Source organism: Triticum aestivum, chromosome 3D, assembly GCF_018294505.1.
Source record: "Triticum aestivum cultivar Chinese Spring chromosome 3D, IWGSC CS RefSeq v2.1, whole genome shotgun sequence".
Taxonomy (NCBI): domain Eukaryota; kingdom Viridiplantae; phylum Streptophyta; class Magnoliopsida; order Poales; family Poaceae; genus Triticum; species Triticum aestivum.
In genome coordinates, this window is record NC_057802.1 from 577,839,471 (window position 1) to 577,856,538 (window position 17,068).

At 45.0% G+C, this 17,068-nt stretch overlaps 1 protein-coding gene and 1 pseudogene across 2 annotated transcripts; one reads left to right on the forward strand and one right to left on the reverse strand.

Moving 5' to 3' along the window:
- Window positions 1–337: 337 nt before the first annotated feature.
- On the reverse strand, window positions 338–919 carry LOC123076562 (uncharacterized; annotated as a pseudogene).
- Window positions 920–11,747: 10,828 nt separating this feature from the next.
- LOC123080624 (disease resistance protein RGA5) lies at window positions 11,748–16,478 on the forward strand. Of its 2 annotated transcripts, none has more exons than XM_044503554.1 (5): window positions 11,748–12,709; window positions 13,100–15,133; window positions 15,229–15,274; window positions 15,363–15,411; window positions 15,996–16,478. In XM_044503554.1, exons 1-5 carry the CDS (start codon window positions 11,883–11,885, stop codon window positions 16,007–16,009), a joined length of 2,970 nt encoding a protein of 989 aa, XP_044359489.1. In that variant the 5' UTR covers window positions 11,748–11,882; the 3' UTR covers window positions 16,010–16,478. The 2 variants fall into 2 exon arrangements, 1 of the variants encoding a protein (XP_044359489.1); XR_006438499.1 differs by having other exon boundaries at window positions 11,749–12,709; window positions 15,225–15,274.
- The last annotated feature ends 590 nt before the right edge of the window (window positions 16,479–17,068 follow it).

Genomic DNA, 17,068 nt, shown 5'->3' on the forward strand with positions numbered 1-17,068 from the left:
TCTATATTTATATCTATATCTATACCTCTATATCTATAGCTAATAATAAAGGACGAAAACTTTCATAGTTCTCTATAGGTCATCTCTTTATATCCGTTGATTTTATGTTAATCTTAAGAATAGACGGCTGAGATTTAAAAGTAAATAAAAAAATGATCCGCATTGATGATGCTTTCTTGGTTGCGTCGTACCGTGTCTCGATCGTTCTTTCCATCCGTCGTCTCTTTCTTCGTTCGGCCCACTTGACGCTTGGGAAAAAAAGAAACTGACCGCTGCACAATTGAGTGAGCCGGAAGAAAAAAATAGCTCCATAGATAATAGCCACGCACACATGATGTCAGGAGAAAAATCTTATGCCACATGATCTATTTCCTCGCCAGCAAGCGCTGATCCTCAATAGCGATCGTATCAAGATGTCGGCCAGGATCCTTGACGCTGTAGGGCGCTCGGGTGACACACCACAGCACTGCAACTGGGGAACGGCGGCGACATGGGTGACCACGCACTGCACGCTCATTGTCTTCCAGCTCCTGCATGCACACCACGCACTGACGTTGCCCTCCCCTTGCTGCCGCTCCTCCTCTTAGCACTGGTGCTCCTGCAGCCGCCCCAGCTGCCCTGCACTGAGGGCCGCGACGTCGGCGTCCCTCGCGCTCTATACATGAAGATGGGTAGCGCAGCGATGTCCTCCAACCTCAGCACGAGGTGGGTTGAGGGAGGCGCGCTGTGGCCGGTGCCGTGGAGCTCGCCCTCGCGCCACTCCGACAAGAGCGGCCAGCCGTAGCGGACGGCCAAGTACGGTAAGACGCCCATGAGGATAGTGACGATGATGTACAACAGCGTCAGGTTGGAGTTGGTCCTACCGGGTGCGTTCGTGGACGTCGTCAAAATTGTCACGCGATGCCGCTGGGGACAACATGGATGCGGCCAAAACCGCAGACCCCGACCACTTTACGTAGAGAGATTTCTAGGACAGGGATGTTGTGAATCAATCACTGAATAATTGTAGGTGTGTTTTCCTAATCTCCATCCGTGGACCTTATTTGTTTGGGGCCAATAGCTCCTGTGCGACGTTTTTGATGTGAATTGGAAGGAGTGCGACGTTGTTGGAATGAATGGCTGTGATGCGACATATTTGAGCGTGTAAATAACCCAGGGCCACATGGGGTGTTAAATGTGGTTAAATTGGTCGTCAATCAAGCCCGCCCATTTATGTTAGGACATGTGGGTCCAACTTAATTGTTCCTCAAAACAGCTGACCGTGCCCTGCCGCCTGACCGTGCCGGGCCCGCCACTCTGCCCCCTTCTTCTCCGGTGGCGGCGGATCTTGCGTTCTCGGTGGTGGCGGCGGAGCCCTCGTTCTCAACGGCGGCGGAGCCTTCGTCCTCAGAAAATGGTGAGTGAATTCGAACCCTAGTCGCCCTCCCGTTCCTCTCTCGGGCCCATAGATCTCAGCTCGTTTCCTCTATTTTCGCTTGTTGAATCGATTGGTTGTGAGGGGAGCCCGTGGGCATACTGAGATGGAGCCGCCAGATTCAACTTCGAATAGGTAATGCGCCTCTCTCTGATCCAATTTTGCATGCAATTAGAGCCTCGTCTGCTCTTTCTCACGGGCTCACACTGTCCGCTACTGACAGAGGGGATGCTGCCGCTCGGACCTTCGAATTGACAGTCAATTTCTTTCCATCAAAGGCAAAATTAGTTGATGGTAGCATACAGAACATTGAGAGAGACACAATTGTTAAATGGGAGGTTGAGTTTACAGAGATTGATCCACAAGTTCTACAGAACATGGGAGAGACGGCAGTGAAGAAATGGGTGGAATGAATTGGGGAGAATATTGTTTCGGGTCCAGAGCAAGAAGTATCACTGTTGCGGTTTGATGATTGGAAAGGAGAGTATGTGAGAATAGAAGATGGTAAACAGATTGTTGAAGAAATCGATCGGCAAAATGGCTAGACAAGCAAACGGGCTAATTTTTTTGCTGAGCTCGTTGATCTGAACATTTTTTCGAAGGTTGGATATGTGCCATCACAATTGGCTGCGCAGATGGTAGATGATGATTGGGCTACACAGACACCATTGATTCCCATGTGTACTGAACTTACAGTAATAGCCGAAGAGGGACAGGTGACTGGAACTGAAACTGAAACTGCAGCAACTGTTGATTGGAATGTAGTTGAATTAGATGAGCCTACTGATTTGGTCATTGCACGAATGCCTGACATTGAGATGGCCAAACTTTTTGGCATTCCAGTCGATGACAGAGATAAGCAGGATAGGGGCGAATCTAGTTTGCCTGCTAATGCTGATGAAGAAGTAGATGGACAGTTGATGGAACAAGCTGCAGATGAAGTAGATGATGCACATGATGATGAGCTGGTGCATGTGTATGATAAAGAAAACCCTATCATTGAAGTAGGCAAGTTGTTCCCAAGCATGAAGGAGTTTACGATGTGTTTCAAGACTTATGCAGTGAAACATGAGTTTGATGCCAAGACTGTTTGGACTAATAGAAAGAAGTTTTATGCGATGTGCAGAGGATTTGTTGGTAGTGTGAAGCCTTGCAAGTGGTACATATCTGCTAGACTGCAACCTGATTCAGCCTGTGCATTCGGTTTTTTCGGTTTGATTCGGTTCGGTTTATATGGTTTTCGGTTTATACGGTTTTTATACTTCGGTTTATACGGTTTTATACGAAGATACGGTTCGATTTCGGTTGTAACCGTTTGCTTTCGGTTTGGTTTCGGTAATAACCAAAATTGACGTGAATTTTTGAATGAACCACAAATATTTTTGGTCACATGATTCGGTCTGTGCATGTAGCCATGTACGTAAGATTTTTCTTATAAGAAATGCCTACATGGATTAGATCGTTATTAAATGGCAGTGGCAGACATGATTTGGTCCTAGGCATTACAGGAGCAGATACGAGGATTAGGCAGGTTTTTTATTACGTGAGGGAGCAAGAAAAAAAAAGAAAGAGTTTGACCCAGGAGCCACGGCCCACTCCAGTGGCCGGCCGGCCTTTCTTTTAGGCAAGCGACCTCCAACATGCGCCAGAACTGGCTGTATGGGCTGGATAATCGAGGCCCAAGAAAGCAAAATGAAGCGCCAGGTGCTCATGTCGTTGGTCTCTATAACGTTTAGTACCACCTCGCGTATGGAGCTGAAGCGCGGTGGACACAAGGCTATAAAAGGAGGGGTGGCTGTAGCTTGAACTAAATATCTTCACATTGTGGAGCCACTTTCGGTTTAATTCGGTTTAACTGAAAACCATCGGTTTCTAACCGAAAAAACCGAAGGCTATATGGTTTTCAAAATTGAAAACTGAAACTGAAACCAAAACCTGAAAAAAACCGAAATTCGGTTCGGTTTTATTTTTTTTGGTTTGGTTTTTGTTTTTCGGTTCGGTTTTGCACAGGCTGAAACCTGATGGAAGTACTGTCAGGGTTAACCAAATCCCCAATCAACATACTTGTATTACAAGTTCACAGAGAGTATCAACCATGACATCACAACTTTGGGTTGCAGAAAAGATCACCCGAGTTTTAGCCAAAACACCAAACACTACTGCCAAGAAACTCAAAGTAGACTTGGAAAAGATGTACCCCATTAAACTGAAATATACCACAGTGTGGAAGGCAAAACAAAGGGCAATGAAAAATTTATATGGTGATTGGGAAAATACATTTAGGATGCTTTACAACTTCAAAGCAGAGGTGGAAAAGAGGTCACCTGGCAGTGTTGTGGAGATAGATACAGAGGTATCAGCCGAAGGTGAAGTAAAGTTCTCCAAGTTTTTTATAGCTTTGAAGCCTTGCATCGATGGGTCCAAAGCAGGGTGCCGTCCATATTTGAGCATAGACTCATCATTTTTGACAGGCAAGTGGAATGGTCAGTTGGCAGCATGCAATGCTTTAGATGGACACAACTGGATGTTTCCTATTGCTGTTGGCTTGTTTCAGTCAAAAACAGAGGCTTCATGGACATGGTTCATGATCCAGTTGAAAAGATGCCTAGGGCCAGTGTCACCTTTGGCTATACACACAGATGCATGTAAGGGGCTTGAAAATTCAGTGAAAATGTTTTCCCAAATGCTGAGCAGAGGGAGTGCTTCGGTCATTTTTGGATGAATTTGATCAAAAAAATTAGAGGAGAAGAATTTGGGCGCATGTGGCCAGCAGCAAGATCTTACACTAAACAGACACACAAATATCATCTTGACAAGATAATGGCAGCATGTGATGAGGTTGGTCCATGGCTGAACACCTACCATTCTTTGTTATGGTACAGGTCAGCATTCAACACTGCCATCAAGTGTGACCACATCAACGACAATTTGGCAGAGAGTTTCAACAACAAGGTGAAGGAGTTAAAAGATTTGCCTGTGCATGACATGGTTGACCAAATCAGGATCATGCTTATGCGGTTGTGGGAGTTGAGAAGAAGGATAGGTGATTGTCTGCAAGGTGATAAGCTTCCAGCAGTGGTACAACAGGTGGTCAATAGGAGCAGATGTCTTTCACATTTGTTTGTTGAAAAATCTTCACCTTGGGGTGCTGAATTTAGAGATAACAAAACTGGAAGGAGACATGTTGTTAACACTGAATTGCATGATTGCACTTGCCTCGAGTGGTAACACACTGGTAAACCATGTGAGCATGCCATTCTTTTCTTAGCATCCCAACCGAAGATAAACATGCACCCATATTTGCATGAATATTATTCGGTAGCAAGATTCAAAGATGCATATGCTACTCCAATTCCAATTCCAGCACTTACAGATCAGTCTCAGTGGCCTGAAGTGGACATTGAATTTTCCATGTGTCCTCCCTTGATGAAAAGAAAGGCTGGCAGGCCTAAACAGAGTAGATTCAAGGCATGGTTTGAGAAAGGTGGGAGTAGTAAGAAGGGAAAAAAGATGGAAAGCCAAAAAAGGCCCAAAAAGGTAACAAAAACATATGCAAGTTGTGCCAGGAACTTGGGCACAGAGTGGGATCTGTCAAATGTCGTTACACTCCTGATAAGCCAAAGTATGTTCTTGTTTATTTGTCTGTATTTTGATTTGGTGCTTTTTTCCAATTACTATATCTATAACATTTTCCCAATGGCCAGGAGAAAGCGAGCAAGTCAGCCCCTTGTTGTTGAACAGTGTTGGCCAACAAAAAAAGCAAGAGTCAATGGTGGTAGAAAGAAGAGAAGTGTGCCTGAGCCTGAGCGGACTGAAGAAAATCCTGCTGCAGTCAACATTCAGACTGAAGAAACTAATGTGGAGGTGCACACCGAAGAAACTGAAATTGCAGTCAACATTCAGACTGAAGAAACTACTCTCGAGGTTGAAACTGAACCTGAGCGTGTCGAGGTTCAGACTGAAGAAACCCATGTTGAGGTACACACCGAAGAAACTAAAACTGCTGTCAACATTGAGACTGAAGACACTAATCACGAGGGTGTTGGCGAGGTGTTGAAAAGACCAGTGAAGAAAACCAAGATGATCAGTGAACTTGTGTGTGTAGTAGAACCAAAAACAAGAAGTGCTAAGGGGAAGAAGGGCACACGACGTGGTAGGAAGAGGTAGAACAGAGAACAGTTTGAAAATTTGGGGCATGTAATAATATTTGTAACTTGGTGCGTACTGGTAGTCACTATGTATCCTTGTATTTCTATTCGAACTTGTTTGTTGGTACCTTGTCTAAACCAGCCAAATAAAATTCAGATTTAAATTCAAATTTGGGCTCAAATTTGAATTAGGGATGGGGTATTGATGTTTTAATGCTATCTAAAGTACCTCAACTGAAATATGTTTGCTTGCTGATCATTCCGAGCCCTTTTGGTAAGTTGAACTCATAGTCATGAAAAGTGTGTCTCAATGACCTCCAAAGGTAGGGTAAACGGCCTCATATTTAAGCAAGTTTTTTTTGGCACCTTGTCTAAACCAGCCAAATAATTTTTCTACACATTTATTCTACCTATATAGTGTAAATCTAAAGTCTCACTATTTATTGAATTAATTTTCTATTATTTTCTTTTCTTTTGAAAAAACAAGGTTTAATAGAAAATTATATATAAAACAAGTTTAAAACATGAAAATGAGAAAAGTAAGTTAAGATCTTTCTTAGTCGATCCAAAATGAAGTTTCGGTGAGGTTTTCACACTTTTCATTTTCAAAACCCACCTACTCTCGGGTGCCCACTACTCTCTCCCTTGAACTCGATACTACATTGTTCGAGGAATGACAATTTTGTGAAGGATTTTTCGTAAAAATGTATGTAAACCATATTTATTTATTTTTCTCGTTACTATACGACATAATAAGACTATGTGCGCAAGTTTTATATTTTTTTGATTTTTTTAATTAGTTATGCTCAACCCTAATCAGTCAAAACCCCTCAAAACCCCTCTCAAAACCCCTCAAAACCCCGCACACTACCGGGTCGTCGATCGTTGTGCGTGGACGGTTGAGATCAGGCGCTAGGGTTAGCTATAGTGTGCATCGATCCGCATGAGACGCGCTGATTGGTTGAATCCGTGTGCATCGATCCGCACGAGACGCGCTGATTGGTTGAATCGGTGGGGTTTGGATCAGCCTCTCTCGTTGGGGCATCAGGACCGTTCATTTGAATCCAACGGCAAGAGTTGACGTGGTGCATGGACCAAGCCTACGCAGTGCCCTTTCCATCGTTGCATGCGTGCCCGTGCCTACCCGCAGCATGCATGCCCACCCGCAGAACCGCGCCCGTGCGTTGCATGCATGCCCTCGACGTAGCCTTGCTCCGCCACCCCTATCGACGCAGTAAGCTGTCGCATGCCTACCATTAGAACCGATGCAGCGTCGCATCAAGGCATGCACCCGGCCACAATGCAGCAGCCCGATGAAGACAACCAAAAAGCCAACGTTGCATGGCGTGCTGTACATGGCGTGCTCCTCTTTGAGGACGCAATACTGGCATGGGGTATCGATGCAGTTCAAACGGCGTGCTGCCCGTTACAAGATGGGCAAATGAAGGCGTCCATTATTGTCACGTCTCCCATCGACCGAACGTTGTCCTCTAGCCAGGCCCTAGCAAGATGGGCAAATGAATGGGCTACGGCATGAATGCACGGGCAGCACACACAGAGAACCTGGGGCAGGCGTGTCCCCTTGACCCACGACGGCACAGACGCGTGCGTGAGCCCGTCCCCCTTGACCCGCGATCGGTGGCACAGAAGGATCGTAGCCCGTTTCCCACGCTCGTGTACACACTTTCATGGGGCGCCACCAAACGCCGCCCGCCCATTAATTCTACGGGGTGAAACCACGTCGCACTTGGGCTATTTAAGCCGGGCACTATCGTCTTCCTCTCCCTCCTCATCCACACCCCATCCTCTGCCTCCTCTGCCCTCCTTCTTCCTTCTTCTCCATCAAACCCGATTGAGCTCTCGAGCCACCCCGCCACCATGCAGTACAACGCCCCCACCTACCGCTTCCCCCCAACCGTGCCGGAAAGGCTCTACCCGGCCGGAGTGTATGTAGAGAGAACCCTTAGGGTTTGGGCGATCTCAAGGTGGAGGGGCGCAAGGGAGTTAACGGAGTTCTTCCTTGCGGCCGGCTTCCACCACCTCCCCCGCGGCTCTCCTCGGATGTACCATCTTAAGGAGGTCAACCACAACGGCGTTGTGGTTGGGCTCCTTGCCACGTTCACTAACCCTTTCGATGCTTTCCATCTCCTCGGGCGAGCGTATTGGGTTGGTTGTGAGTTCATAGCTTTCACCACCTACAATATCTTCACCGACTTCAACGGCATCTTCCCCAACAACGGTGTTATGCACACGCTCCCGTACCCCATCAACAACGGGGAGGAGTGAAGGGCGGCGCCCGGAGGAGCGAGGTGGCCCCGGAGGAGGAGGAGAAGAAGAACCCGAAGAAGAACCCGCGTTTGGTGCCCCCGATCTATCTAGCTTGCTATAGATCTATTGGATTAGTTTTTTTAAGTTGTAATTGTTATGCTACTATTATTAAGTTTTTTTAGTACTTTAAGTTGTAAGGCTATCATGGAGTTGTAAGGCTATCGTGGAACTATGGGTTGCAATCATTATGCTTCTATATAATCGTTATGCTACTATATATATTGTGTGTTTCGTGCTATTATTTGTGGATTGCTATGGGTTGTTCTTGCTTATTATTCGTGTATTGCTATGGGTTGCTACGGGCCCGGGTTGCTACACCCCAATCACCACACACACCATCTTCAAAATATTGGCCAAACCATGGACATGCAACTAGGAGCCCCATGCAAACCCACTATGGACATGCAACTAGGAAATGCAAACTAATTTACTGCGGGCACTTCATGCAAGCATGCAACTCATTTAGTTCATAGACATGCATAAAAACAATTAACATTTAGTTTTAGTGCATCAAAAAATGATCCATCACAAAATTTAGTGCAAGAAAAAGGCCAAAGTAAAAAACAAGTAACATTTTATTGGGCCCCATTTTATTTGCCGAAGTTAGAGGTGGGCTGGTGCCCCTACGCGGGTGGGTTGGTCTTGGGCATGGTTATTTTCTCAGGGCCCATTTTCTCACGGCCCAACATCTATTCGGCAGCCCAGTTTTGTTTTTTACTAGAAACTGAATTTGGGTGTGTACTCTGTTAACTGAAGAACAAAAACAGAGGAAACAGAGCATGAACACTGAATAGGGCCCCTGAGAATAACATTACAATAATTCAAGCAAGTTTTGCTTCACACAAATTCAAATTCATCTAACAAATGATCCCTGGCTAACTCAAACTACTGGGCACCCCTGAAACTAGCTGACACACTAACTGAAACTCTAACAAATTCTAGCGATTGATGAACATCAAGTAAAATAAACCCATAGCAATGACACAACCATAAAATGCTCCAGCCATCATATTTGCTTGCTGCTTCAAATCGATCAGATGCTTTAGTTGCTTGCCAATTTTCTTTAATTCACACTTCAGTTCTGCACTGTGCATCATCGGATCGGCTCTGTCCGCCAAATTGGGGGCTTGTTCCACGGCAAGCCGCCCCCCAAAATTGAGCTCTTGGGTTCGGGTTGATCCCTCCAATTTCAACTTTTCAACATAGTCATCGAGCCACTCAAAATGCCCACATTTCTGCGGAACCTGAAAAACAGGGGGCCGGCGGCGCATGAATCCTAGATCCACCACCCAGATCCACCGCCCTAATTCGAGGAAAAAAGAAAGAAATCGGGAGAAATTAGACCATAGGATTGGTCAAGAACACAGATCTAACCTGCCCCGGCTGTGGCTTGCTCAAGCATTTCACAAACTCGCGCCCACGGTTGCCATTTTCTTCCCTCACACAAGTCAAACGCTTCAGAGGCTCCATGCGCGGGCAATCGGGGCATCTTGTCAACGGCAGTGGACCGTACTGCGTCCATGATTGGCGGGAGGCCGAAGTCGAGCTAGACATCACTCGCCGGCGGCGTGCTTCGTTGCCGGAGCAGAGGAAGAAGGAGGTGGGAAAGGAAAGGGGCAGGGCAAGCAATGGAGGGCGCGGGGGGGGGGGGGGGGGGGGGGGGCGGGGCTGGCTCGGGCTCGTGGCTGGCTCGGGTCGGGGCACGCTGATGAGCACGGGCATGCTTGCGTGGATAAGTTGTGGGTCCCACCCTCATGCGAGTAACTGCTAGGTCCCGCGTGTCATAACTCGAATCGCTAACCCCTCGTGTTTTTCATTTCATGGTTAAACAGAGCCATGTCGCATTGGAGCTATTGTTTGCTTCTAAAACGTCGCATCACAGCCATTCATTCCAACAACGTCGCCCTCCTTTCAATTCGCATGAAAAATGTCGCACAGGAGCTATTGGCCCATTTGTTTGGGGCCTCTGCACTCCCGCCACGGCTGCGTACATCGTACTGTCTGTCCTCCATTGGTTCGCCGCCTTGCCACTGCGGCCGCTTGCTCGATTTCCACTGCCGCACTGCTAGCTAGGGCTCGCGGCGTCTCGCGTGTGTCGCTCGCTGTGTTCGCTGGCTGCTCGATCGGTTCATGCTTGGTGCTCGATGGGGCCCAATAGCTGGTTGCATGGCCCATTTAGACAACCATCTGGCCATTTGATTTTTTCTGCATTTTTTTGCATCGAACGTTAGCTAGCCAGCAGCAAACCATGAACGGATACATGTAGAAGCAAATTCTTCTAACCCTAAAAAAATTAGAAGAAAATTCTCCTAAAAAGAACATGTAGAAGCAAATTAGTCATTAGCGGACCCAATGCGTCCGCCGTGAATTAATCAGCCGACCTCCTATATGGAGACGATGAGATCATGAGGTTGGAGAGAAGGCTAGGAACGCGACGGCCATCGCCGACCTGGATTTTTTTTGCGAAAAGGATGATAGACCTATTATAAAGATCCGTCAGAAGTACAAAAAACATTAAACATAATAACAATTAGCCCGGAAAGAAAGTGCTTTGATATTGGTGCTAAACACATGTCCTCTTTTACATAGGGTCCCATGTTATACAGAAAGAGACCCGGTTTTATAAGTTTTTTTTCTCTTCCATGGCAACGACGTCATGGACAACAACCTCCCCTGGGAGGCTGGGACCTGGGACAACCGGTCCAGCTGCAATCCGAAAGCAAATATAACAAGTTGCCCGCTCAAGCACAACCTAGGTAAGCAAGATCATGCTAAGAAGGTAAAAAAGGAGAGAGGAGATTTAGAATGCATTATGCATCCATGACAAATACACTCCATAGAGCTCTACATCAGCGGCCGAGGTAAATTGGTCATTTGTGAATATAAAATACATTATATATTTAAATTAATCAATTCTTGACAAACTTACAATGAACATTTCATTTATAAACAGTTCTCTTTGAATATAGCTTATCTTCTTTTCCTTATGTTGATCTATTTCTGAAGGGATGAACATGTTTCAGAGAAAAATACACTATAATCGACACCAACACAAATCAACTTCTTTGAGGTCAATAGCTCAATTTCTTTAAAATTGAAGTGTAGCACTTCATACATTGATTTTGCATGTTTAAGATTGTCGGCAAATATATTAGATGACTAACACTTCGAGGAATGCCTCGGTGACACACACACATGGAGCGTTTTTTAGTGAAGCAGCAAAATATAGTTTTGAGCCATTAGGCTAGGGGAGTATTTTTATTATTTTCCCCGTTGCAACGCACGGACATTTTTGCTAGTATAGTACAAGTTATAGTAACTCACGTTTGAGAAATGTGAGACAGATACCATTTTTGCCTCAGTAAACATTCCACGCCATTCTGGAACCAGTCTTACAATTCGGAAATAAGAAAACTCAATGGGCGTATGTACCTAGTCAATGTTACAATTTTCTTCGCATGTAGTATGTCTCCGTAACAAGGCATGCCTCTTTTGAGGTTTAATTTTAGTTTGTATGTGTGTGATCCATTTAACTCGAGCTGCAATTTAGCAGACAGTTGCCTCGAGCAGGAATCTCTTCTTTGCTTGATCATGATGTGAACGCTCTTGACATTGGTACGTACCATGCTCAGCTTTAAGACCTAATGCAGTTGTCCAACAGTGGCCAGTCTGGCTCGTACTACCAAGTGGTACCGTAGTATTGAAGCTGGGACCCCGCTGTATGCGGCAGCATAGTGCAGAAGCCCACAGGCTGCAGCTGCACATGACCATGCCGGTTATGTCTCGGTCCGGTTGGTGGCCAAATTGAAGTCTTGTACTGCTCGCTACATTTATCTCTTCCTTACACCCAGCGAACCATCATTAATCTCAACCACCCAGCAACGAGCCAACACACCACGAGTAGAGGCCTTCATAGAGCAGCACGGAGATACCAGCTTCTTCCTCCCCACACCACCGCAATCTCGCAAGTAGAGAAAGAGAGAGATCTAGCTATGGAGATTGCCATGGGGGCTATCGGCCCTCTCCTCCCGAAGCTTGGCGAGCTGCTCATCGGCGAGATCACCCTGGAGAAACAAGTGAGAAAGGGCATCGAATCTCTCATAACAGAGCTGAAATTGATGCAGGATGTTCTCAACAAGGTGTCGAAAGAGCCGGCAGACCAGCTTGACGAGGGGGTCAAGATCTGGGCAGGAAATGTCAAGGAGTTGTCCTACCAAATGGAGGACATCGTTGATGCTTTCATGATGCGTGTGGGGGATGGCGGCGAGTCCACCAACCCGAAGAACAGAGTCAAGAAGATACTCAAGAAGGTCAAAAGATTATTCAAGAATGGCAAGGATCTCCATCGGATCTCCGATGCTCTTGAAGAAGTTGTTCTTCAAGCGAAGCAGTTGGCCGAGCTGCGTCAAAGGTACGAGCAAGAGATGCGGGACACTAGTGCTAATACTAGTGTTGACCCTCGCATGATGGCCTTGTACACAGATGTGACAGAGCTCGTCGGCATTAAAGAAACACGGGACAAGTTGATCAAAATGTTGACTGAAGGTGATGATTGGTCGAAGCATCCGTTGAAGACGATATCTATTGTTGGATTTGGTGGGTTAGGCAAGACGACTCTTGCCAAAGCAGCATACGACGAGATCAAAGCGAAATTTGATCGTGTTGCTTTTGTCTCGGTTTCGCAAAACCCTAAAATGAAAAAGGTTTTGAAGGATATTCTCTATGGACTTGACAAGGTCAAGTACGAAAACATACATAATGCAGCGAGGGACGAAAAGTATCTCATAGACGATATAATTGAATACCTTAATGACAAGAGGTATGTACGTATGCTTTTTTCCTCTTATACACACCGATTACCATTTCATCTAGTAAAATAGTGACATCGTTTAATACTAGTGCATATGCATCTTGATAGCATATTGTTAATTTATACTTTTCATGTAAATTTCTATAGTTATTATATAAATCATATAATGTAATAATTAGTGAGTGCATATTTTTAAGGTAATTAAAAATATATATTCTAGGTCGACGATCTCAATTATGTGTGTGTGAGTGGGGGGGGGGGGGGGTAATACAATTCTCTAATTATGCAATTTGGTCGAGTTTGCTTAGAACTAATTTATCCAAAGTAATATAATAATATATTATTTTGTTATCTTCATTGTATTGATTTGTTAACTAATTATTAAATGCATTCATAAAGGTATCTCATCGTAATCGATGACATATGGGATAAAGAAGTGTGGAAATCAATCAAGTGCGCTTTCTCCAAGAAGAGCCCTGGAAGCCGACTAATCACGACAACCCGCAATGTTAGTGTCTCTGAAGCATGTTGCTCTTCTGAGGGTGATATTTATAGGATGGAACCCCTTTCTGATGATGTATCAAGAACACTCTTCTATAAAAGAGTATTTTCTCATGAGGAAGGGTGTCCCCAAGAGTTGGTGCAAGTATCCAAAGACATTTTGAAGAAATGTGGTGGCATACCATTAGCTATTATTTCTATAGCAAGTCTTCTGGCTAATAATCATCAGATTAAAAAAAAGGACCAATGGTATACCTTGCTTAATTCCATTGGTCGTGGATTGACAGAAGATCAAAGTTTGGAGGAGATGAAAAAGATATTATTATTCAGCTATTATGATCTACCCTCATATCTGAAACCTTGTTTATTATATCTTAGCATCTTCCCAGAAGACCACAAGATTATGAGAGATAGACTGATATGGAGATGGATATCCGAAGGTCTTGTTTACAGTGATAAAGAAGAAACTAGCTTATATGAGCTCGGTAATAGCTACTTCAATGAGCTAGTAAATAGAAGTATGATCCAGCCAATAGGCATTAATGTTGAAGGAAATGTAGAAGGTTGCCGTGTACATGACATGGTGCTTGACCTTATATGCTCATTATCAAGTGAAGAAAACTTTGTCACAATACTAGATGACACCAGAAGAAAAATACCTAACTCAGAGATCAAGGTTCGCAGATTGTCCATTCAAAATACCAAGATAGATGTGGATACCACTAGGATGGAACATATGAGATCTCTTACCATTTTCACAAGTGATGTTGTTGGGAAAGTGTTGGATATTTCAAGCTTTCAAGTTCTGCGCGTGTTGGATTTAGAAGGTTGTAAAAATGTCTCAGATGTTGGGTATGTGGGGAATCTGTTGCATTTGAGGTACTTGGGGCTAAAAGATACTCATGTTAAGGACCTTCCGATGGAAATAGGGAAGCTGCAGTTTTTGCTTACCTTGGACTTGAGAGGGACTAAGATAGAAGTACTGCCATCGAGTGTTGTTCAACTAAGACGTCTAATGTGCCTGTATGTTGATTATGATATGAAGCTGCCATCTGGGATAGGTAACCTGGCATCCCTAGAAGTGCTAGATGACCTGGGGTTATCTGACGTGGACCTTGATTTTGTGAAAGAATTGGGCCATCTGACCAAGCTCAGGGTGCTCCGGCTTGATTGCTATAGTTTTGATGAGAGCCTGGGTAAAGCTTTGAAGGAATCCATTAGTAATATATACAAACTGGACAGTCTAGACGTATATGTCGATGATGGACTCATCAATTGCCTGAGCGAAGATTGGGTGCCTCCTCCACAACTCTGTAGATTGGCTTTCCAGTCAGATGTAAGTTGGTTCAAGACATTGCCGCCATGGATTAATTCTTCATTGCTTCCTCTCCTCTCCTATCTGCATATAACGGCGTTCAAAGTGCGACCGGAGGACATCCAGCTTCTTGGCATGCTGCCTTCTCTTCGTGTTCTCTGGGTGATGGATTATTCTCAGTCCCGAAGAGGAGAGGATGTGGTGGAAATGCCTATGCTTTCCTCTGGTGCGTTATTCCCATGTGCGACAGAGTGTAACTTCACTAGTATTGGTGCCGTGCCGTCTATGTTTCCACACGGAGCTGCGCCAAGGCTTCAACACCTTGGGTTCGCCTACCCAACCAAGTGGATTTCCGGCACCTCCCTTCCCTCCAGCGAGTCAAGGTTCGTGTTATCAACCCCCGCAAAAAGAAAAAGGTCGGTGTTATCATGGAGGAAGCTTAGTTTGGGTATGCGGCACCTCCCTTCCCTCCAGCGAGTCGAAGTTGATGTTATCAATGAGGGGGCTATTTCCAGCAATCAGGAGGTGGATGAAGCGATGGTTGCGCTGAACGCCGCCACGCAGGACCACCCCAACCGTCCTGCCCTTAAGATTGAGTTTGTAGACCGTGGTGTAAGGTACATACACTAGACGCGTGTATTCACATCATCTGCACATTGTCCCAGGCAGATGTTCATTGCTCTTTGTTTGTTTCGTTCATTGTCCCAGGCAGATGTTCATCCAGAGGCGGGCGAAGCGAGGCATGCGATGCGATTGAGGTTCGCTAGAGACTCCTCCACGATTTTGTACCTGTAGTCCCTTGTTTCCGCACCAAGTGTTTTATTCCTCTCCTCTTCCGTTTTCCAGTTTCAGGCAGCCCGAGTGCTTAGGTCGATTCATCCAATCTTGCACCCAGGTACTATACTAACTCCATTGATTTTATTACAAGTAGTACCAAAGTATTCTTAATTTCAGCATTTTTCATAAGCCAGCTAGCTCGATCGATCAGGTCCCTAAAGCCTAAACATTACAATATGAATCTATTCAGCGTTGGCCTGTTCATTTCTGCTGCAAAGATACATATAGGGCCCCTTAGTTGCTATTTCTGCATGCTAAATGATCACAACTAATCTATATTAGTTTAGTGAGCAATCCACTAAGTAATATGTGTTTCTCTACTTGGATGAACCCCTGTGTCTTTCGTGTATGTGTTTCGACAATCCAAATTTGTATGTCTATATCTAAATTCTGAAGTACCAACAGAACTGCAACGTGATTTTCGCCTTGGTTACTTTACGGTGCATAAGTACATAGGATCACTAGTTACTTTTTCTAGCCACGTACAAGGTCTCGTATTTCCTGAAAACACGTGGTCTCAGATGACGTGGTACAGATTAGCAAGCTACCGCAGTAATATATGTGTACCTTCTCTGCAGTTGGTTCAACTCTGTTCTCTTGTTCTCTAACATTTAACTGAGCCATTCACATGTGGCACTGCAGGTAGCATGAGCTAATAAATTTCGTTGACATGGACTCGATCCGTGCGTGCCTTCAACTCCGGTGCCGTTTCTATTTCAACCAATACAGTCGAGCACACTGCATGCATTTGCCTTGCGGTTTGATCTGCCTTTATTCCGTAACGAGATGAAGCTCTCATTCTGTCCACCACCCATGTCTGAAGTCTCTTCTTGCTTCCGTCAATTCAACAACAATCAAATTTGTAGGGCTCCCCCTGCATTTTGCCCTGATGAACCATTAGTTTTCATGTACTGATGATGTCTGGTTTGGATGCTCTCCAGCATTGTTCATTACACTCCTTTATTTGTAAAAGCTTTATTTCAGACTTGAAATTTATTCCAGACTCGTGAACCATAATTGTCAGAATTCAGTTTGTAATATGGTCTGAACTTTATCTTCCAGTTGCTGTGTTGGACTTGGTTTGATCAAATACATCGTGAACTGGAACTTGAATTTGCCACTGAATCACACTGTGTGCCTTGGCTATTATTTACTACTCTGTAGAATTATTGGCCCTGATCTGATGCAATGATTTTCGGGAGGTCAGAATGATTCGGTGTACTCCCTTCGTCGACTGTCAGCCTCTCCTTTACTCCCAGTCCTGTACAGGGAGCAAATAAGGCGACGTTTGTGTGTGCAGTGAAGCAAATCATATGCTGTAACGCAGACAAAGGCCCGTTTATTAGCAACTCAATCGACAAGGTACACCGCAATAGGTAGCCTGCTTTGGCGAGATGCAAGCGAGATCAGATGAGGATGTTGCCAACCGTGTAATTAACAGTCGCCGTGTCGACAGAAATCTAAGTAAAGCTGAAAGCCCTGAAGCCCAACTCAACATCAAACTCAGGCAATAATATTGTCTAGTGCCTTTTGTACCATTTCATACTCTGGGTTACTAATTCCTGGGCGTTGTCTAGTTACTTTTGCCTACCCCTGAAATCAACATTTATGGTCAGGAATTAAGATTCATCCGCTCACACACTTCATCATGCCAAGAGGAAAAAAAAATTCCGGCACATCCAGCTCGATCAGGTGCATGCTCTGTGTGTGTGATT

What these genes read in the sequence shown, in the direction of transcription:
- LOC123080624 (XM_044503554.1), top strand. Translation starts at nt 11,883, where the DNA reads ATGGAGATTGCCATGGGGGCTATCGGCCCTCTCCTCCCGAAGCTTGGC. An exon ending in GAATACCTTAATGACAAGAG is followed by an intron (nt 12,710 to 13,099) that starts GTATGTACGTAT and finishes GCATTCATAAAG; the next exon opens with GTATCTCATCGTAATCGATG. An exon ending in TTTGTAGACCGTGGTGTAAG is followed by an intron (nt 15,134 to 15,228) that starts GTACATACACTA and finishes TGTCCCAGGCAG; the next exon opens with ATGTTCATCCAGAGGCGGGC.